Genomic DNA, 6,212 nt, shown 5'->3' with positions numbered 1-6,212 from the left:
TGGAGGTCTGCATGTATGGCAGTGTGAGGGGACGTGAGGGTGAACGTGTAGAGTGGGGTGTGCATCTGGGACTCACCCCTCCACTGCTGGCCTCTCCCCGCCATTCCATCTGCTTCATTGCTGCCACCTCCAGGGGCCGCTGCCTCCATCCCCTGTGTCCCTGCCATCATGGCGACACTCTGCTGTGCCACCACCTCCTGTCCAAGCACTGTATTCGCACTCTGACTGGTTGTTTTAGTCGGCCAATCAGAGTGCGAATTAAGTGTTATGGACCGACAGACAGGCAGACAGACTGATTAAAGCTTTTATAATATTAGAATTTATATAGCACATACTGTAGCAGATCCCTGAGTTTCATTAAGGCTCCCAGGCAGCACCATAATACCAGCAAGAATATTCCTGCTAGCTAACTAGCTATTAAGAAAGATGATTGCTAATACTAATAATAAAACCAAGAACTTTATTACAGGTGCAGTTGGCTCCAAATATGTAGGGGCTTCCACTGATACCTTGTGAATCATGTTTCCTATAGCAGTGGGACCTGGGATATTAGAAATGATCTGCACTTGTCCTTATGTACCCATCCCAAATGGCATATCATCCTGAACTGGCAGTCATTCCTACCTGTAAGTCCTGCAGTTACATCTGTCTTGAAGTCCAGTATGGGTTCAGAAGAAGAGGAGAAGTGTGTTTTGAGGCTCTGCGCAAGTTCTGTAGATGGGAGAGCAGCCATGTTGAGCCAGGAGCCATCTAATAAGCAGAAGAGAGAATGCTAAAGATGAGATTCCTAGCTGGAAAATTGGAATAGATAGCAAAAACTGTAGGTGGCAGAAGTGCAGGGACTGCTCCCACAGTGCAGGCAGGACACAGCACCTCCTGACATTTCTCCCATTCCTAGATTCTCATCATTCAGTTGGATACTGACAAACTGACAACATCTGGCTTTGCTTTTCCTCCAGTGCCTCCCACCCAGCTCATCTTTCCCATCCCCATAGTGATACCCTGTCTTATAACAGTACTTCAGTGCCACTTCACAGACTCTCCCTCATACAAAGTACAGGCATATATAGTGTTCCAATCCTCTTTCAGTTTCAAGAGATCACAGAATCATAGAAAATGAGGGTTGGAAGGGACCACAGGAGGTCATCTAGTCCAATCCCCTGCTCAAAGCAGGACCATCCCCAACTAAATCATCCCAGCCAAAGCTTTATTCAGCCAGGTCTTAAAAACCTCCAAGGATCCACCTCTCTGGGTAAACTGATCCAGTATTTTACTACCCTCCTAGTAAGACAATTCTTCCTAATATCTAACCTAAACTTCCCTTGCTGCAACTTGAGACTGTTGCTCCTTGTTCTGTAATCTGCCACCACTGAGAAAAGTCTAGCTCCATCCTCTTTGGAACCTGGTTCAGGTAGTTGAAGGCTACTATTTTTATCCTCTCTGTCTTCCACTGAGATCAGTCTAGCTCACACCCTGAAGAACAAAACAATGGCCCAGACTCACTGTGAGCTCTGAGGTGGCATTACGGAGCCAAGTGTGTGGCTCCAGGGGAGTGGGGACCTAAGCCTGTGGCGAGCTATGGGTGAGGCTCCTGGGGTGAGGGGATAAAGGGGTTGCAACCCAGTGTGGGGCAGAGGATGAGGCCCAGTGTAGGGCAGGGGGTGGGGCTGGGACTCCAGAGCAATGGACTGAAGGAGAGCCCAGTGCTAGGGTACAGTGACTGCAAGCTCCAATGGGGAGTGAGAGTCCCATGTGAAACTCTGGACCATGGATCACAGTTTGAGGCACTGGAGTAACATGGATGTCATCTGTGAGGCATGAGACATGGTATAGAGGAGGTCGGAGCCATATATATATAAGCCCTTGGCATCAGGGCAAGTAAATGGGTAGCCTCCTGCCTTATCATCATTCAATTGTATCATTTAAGGCATGGTGGGCAAAGTAGGCAAGCGGTTTGCCCAAAGACAAGTGGGTGGGCCAATGATTGGCCCGGTCCCAGGATACCTGTTTGTTACATCCTGTAGTAAATTAACTATGCAGACTCTTAAGGAGAACAGGCTGTATGCATGCTGGAAGCTGTAGTGTAGAAGACTACGTTTGGTGTCAATTAGGAAGGAGGATGTATAGTTAAGAGGGCGACTGCATGTGCACACACACTTACAGGGGTGCACACCTTATGGAATGGTTCAGGTTTTGCAAAAAAACCCAACTAGGTTCCAGACATGTTTGTGTCTCAGTTTTGTGGCTAACAAACTTTGGGAGCAAAGGCAAGATTTACAAACACTTTCTCTCCCATCTTCTCCCCTTGTGCAAACCTGCACACTGGACAGTGAACAATAAGCTGGACACTGGTTACAATGGACAATAAGCTGAATATGAGCCAGCAGTGTGCCCTTGTTGCCAAGAAGGCCAATGACATACTGCGCTGCATTGGTAGGCATGTTTCCAGTAGGGCCAGGGAAGTGATTATTCCCCTCTATTCAGCACTAGTGAAGCCACATTTGGAGTAGTGTGTTTATTTTTAGACCTCCCACTGCAGAAAGGATATGGATAAATTGGAGAGAATCCAGTGGAGGGCAACAACAATGGTGAAGGGGCTGGGGGGACATGACTTCTGAGGAGAGGCTGAGGGAACTGGGCTTATTTAGTGTAAAGAAGAGAAGACAGAGGATTAAAATAGTAACCTTTCAACTACCTGAAGGGAGATTCTAAAGAGCATGGAGCTAGACTTTTCTCAGTGGTGGCAGACTACAGAAAAAGGAGCAACACCCTCAAGTTGCAGCAAAGGAAATTTAGGTTAGGTATCAGGAAGAATTTTCTCACTAGGAGGCTAGTAAAACACTAGAACAGTTTAGGCAGAGAGGTGGTAGAATCTCCATCCTTGGAGGTTTTTAAGACCTGGATAAACAAAGCTTTTTCTGGGATGATCTAGTTGGGGGTGGTCCTGCTTTGAGCCAGGGGGTTGGACTAGATAACCTCCTGTGGTCCCTTCCAACCCTCATTTTCTATGATTCTACACTGGTGTTACTTTTGATTTACAGCAAAGTAAGGGAAATGATCACTGGGCCAGATAGGGCAAGGCACTGGAGTGGTGAGCCATAGTATAATCATTTACCTGAGGTGTAAATGCTAACACAAGGGGGAAGGCCACAGGGTAAGGCAGGGTCCTATGGTGTCTTCCTTTTGGGCCAGGTTTTGTGATTCTTATTCACATGAGGTACTGTCCTCCTCTTTGAATATCCCATTGATGTCACCGGTCCTGTTTCTCCTCTCACATACACTAGTATAAATAAAGAGCAACTCTGCTGGGGTCAATACAGTTACACCAGGGTAAAAGCAGAGTATGGGACAGGAAAATCAAGCCTACATGCCTATCTGAATTACAGTGGGACTATTCACTGGCCCAGATTCTGACTTCAATCACTCTGGTGTAAATCAGGAGCATTTCCATTGAAGACAGTGAAATGACCCCTAATTTTCACTAGTTTAACTGAGACCAGGGTCTGGTCTTCTATGAAATGAGGTAGCACAATCTGGGCCTTTGTGATTAGGCCACAGCCAGAGATTATTTCATAATCGCCATCCTCAGCAACATCCCTCAGGAAGCATGTGGTTTTGTTCCTGTCCTAATCAGAGCTATCCCACATGGAATAAGAGAATATTATTTCCTCTCAAAAGGTTATGGATTAAAGAGGCTCGTTTTCGGACATCAAAGTGGAGCATGTGAGCATCCCATTGTCTCCAGCCAGGGTTCACTGGAAGATCAGGGGAGCATTGTATGTTATATACTTCTATCTAATACTTCAAAGCTGGCAAGTGGGGATTACCCAGAATGCACTGGAAAGGATGAGGCAGGATGCATCTAAGGGCTACCCGTGGGCAGGAAGAGACTGCCAGAAAAACAAAGGAGCTCTAAGATAAAGCTGAGGTCTCAGGGGAAAGTGCTGGGAGTGCAAAGAAGTGCTGGAGTGTGTGGAGAAAGGGATGAGCCCCTTTCTTGCTGATGTATGTACACCTCTCCATCAAGGTTGAGAGGAACTGCATTCCCTGGAGACATCACTTCAGCTGTCAGTTAACAGACTCATTGCAGGTATGATATGCCACTGGCAGGCTGTTGTCAGGTAGACTGATAGAACTGGAGAGAGAGTTGATATTGCTGTAAGCACTCAACAGATTACTCACAGCCTCACCTTCTCCTAATTTACAAACACATTCATCTGGAGGACAGGGACTCTGGGCAATGAGTCCTCTGCCTGTGAAGCAAAGGTGTGTGGTGACACAGAGACATCGAGAAACAGACATTCAATTTTCTCTCTCAGGGCATGAGTTCCTCCTGCTTCTGCCTGAGCTTGGAATTCAGACCTAATTCCCATGATACCACTGGCCTGCCCTCAGTCTTCCCTCCTTCTGTCAAACAAATCATATTTAGGAACAACTCCAAGTACTGCCGCCCCCACCAGATATTAGGGCTGTGCCAGTCTTCAGATTGCACTTCGGATCTGGTGCCGCTTCAGACGCTTTGGCGTCTGAAGTGGCATGCCCAGATCAAAGCGCGGGCTCAATTAAGCTGTCTGAAGTTGTTCAGAGCATCTGAAGTGCTTTGGATGCTTCAGACACTTTGGACAGCTTAACTGAAAGTTAGAAGAGAGAGGGAGAGTGGAAGGTGAAGGGGTGGGGGAAGACTGACATGTAGGTGGCCAGTGAGAAGGATTTCTCCCTGGCTGCCTTTCCAATGACAGTGTCTGTGGGGTGAAACTACAAGCAGCATAAAAGCCTCTGTTTGGAGGCATGCTGTGCCTTTTCCTCAGCTTGTTCTGCCCCAGGAACTGTGAGAAAGGAACCCTCAGACTGATGCACTGCAGCTTGCTGGCTGTATTCAGTAGTTGAACTTGCCTTCTCCTTTTTCTTGTTAGAAAGGATTGGGTAGGATTTAACTTAGCTTAGCTTAGCTATTCTATTCAATTACTATTAGTATTACTATTCAATTCATTTCTTTGAATTTATATTTGCTCTCTTTTTTGGAAACTTTGAAAAAAGAAAGTTGTGTTTTCCTTGCCAGTGTGATCCATCACTGTGCAGGGAGGCACACATTGCTTGCATGCACGCACACAGACACACAATATAAAGAAAAATCACATATTCAGAGGAGAAGAAGACAGACAGACAGGCAGCACATAATTTTTACAAAACTCTTAACACTGAAGCAAACAACCAAAGAAGAGGCCAGTGCACACACACAACAGAGGGAATAAAATGCACAATACAAAAGGATTGACACACACACAGAGACCTTTTGCAGCACAGGAAACATCAATATGAAGCATCCTGGAAAAGCAGGTGCCAGGTCTTCTGGCAGGGGAGGAAGAGGGGGTTGGGGGAGAGCTAGAGCTGTGAGCCCCGCCCATCCCAAACACGGACACATTCTCTTCCCAAGCAGCCATGACATCAGTGCTGCCAGTGGAAGCAAGGAGGTGGGAGCAGTGTCTGCACCTGACATCCCTGCACGTGCACCACCTCTGCTCAGTCCAGAAGTGGGCACCAGCAGTGGAATCACTGTCTCCTCCACTCCAATTTCATCTCTCAGCGTGAGCCTCGTACTGTCAGAGGAGGAGCTGGAGCTGGAACCAGGGATGCTGAGCACGCTGGCTCAAGCAATTCTGAGGACTGAAGGGGAATCAGAGTTTGTGCTCCACACCCCTCAAGTTTCCCTAGACCCAGGTCTCCTCCAGAAAGCAGCACCTTGGAGGAGGCTGAGGTTGTGGAGGCAAGTGGCTCAGCTGAGGCAGCTCCTCCTGCTCTTGAGCCTCAGTCTGCTGAGGAGTGGGAAAAGACAGGATCCTCACCATCAACCCAGAAGCGGGGGAGTAGTGTAGTGTGGGAGCATTTTGAGCTGGCAGATGATCCCAGGTTTGCCATCTGCCAGCACTGCCGAAGGCACGTGAGCCATAGCAAAGACATGAGACACTTCACTACGGCGATGCTGCTGCATCTGAGGAGGCAGCACCCCCTTGCCCTTCTTCCTGCTCAGCCTGCTACCAGTGCGAATGTGCTGAAAGGAAAGTCCCCCACTTGCTCCAAAGCCCCCTTCTCCCCGAAACCAGAGGCAGGCCACCCTGGGCCAGTGGGGGGAAGGTAGACAGAAAGGGGGACACGTTCCCAAGGCGAGCGAGATCACCCAGAGCATTGGGGAGATGCTTGCTCTGGATAGGCAG

The 6,212-nt window shown here is 48.1% G+C and overlaps 1 protein-coding gene across 5 annotated transcripts in view; it reads right to left on the bottom strand.

The window, feature by feature from the left end:
• The window catches only part of LOC102376581 (BTB/POZ domain-containing protein KCTD8-like), an 88,560-nt gene that overhangs the window by 27,512 nt on the left and 54,836 nt on the right, over positions 1–6,212 (bottom strand). For all 5 annotated transcript variants that reach the window (XM_025193068.1, XM_025193069.1, XM_006036734.3 and 2 more), the window contains one exon: positions 625–750. In XM_025193068.1, the coding sequence (XP_025048853.1) occupies positions 625–733 (109 nt within the window). In that variant the 5' untranslated portion in view covers positions 734–750. The remainder of the gene's footprint in view (positions 1–624; positions 751–6,212) is intronic.

The sequence above is a fragment of the Alligator sinensis genome, unplaced genomic scaffold, assembly GCF_000455745.1.
Source record: "Alligator sinensis unplaced genomic scaffold, ASM45574v1 scaffold92_1, whole genome shotgun sequence".
Taxonomy (NCBI): Eukaryota; Metazoa; Chordata; order Crocodylia; family Alligatoridae; genus Alligator; species Alligator sinensis.
Note: the sequence above shows the minus strand (reverse complement) of the source record. Positions and strands in the feature narration are given on the sequence as shown.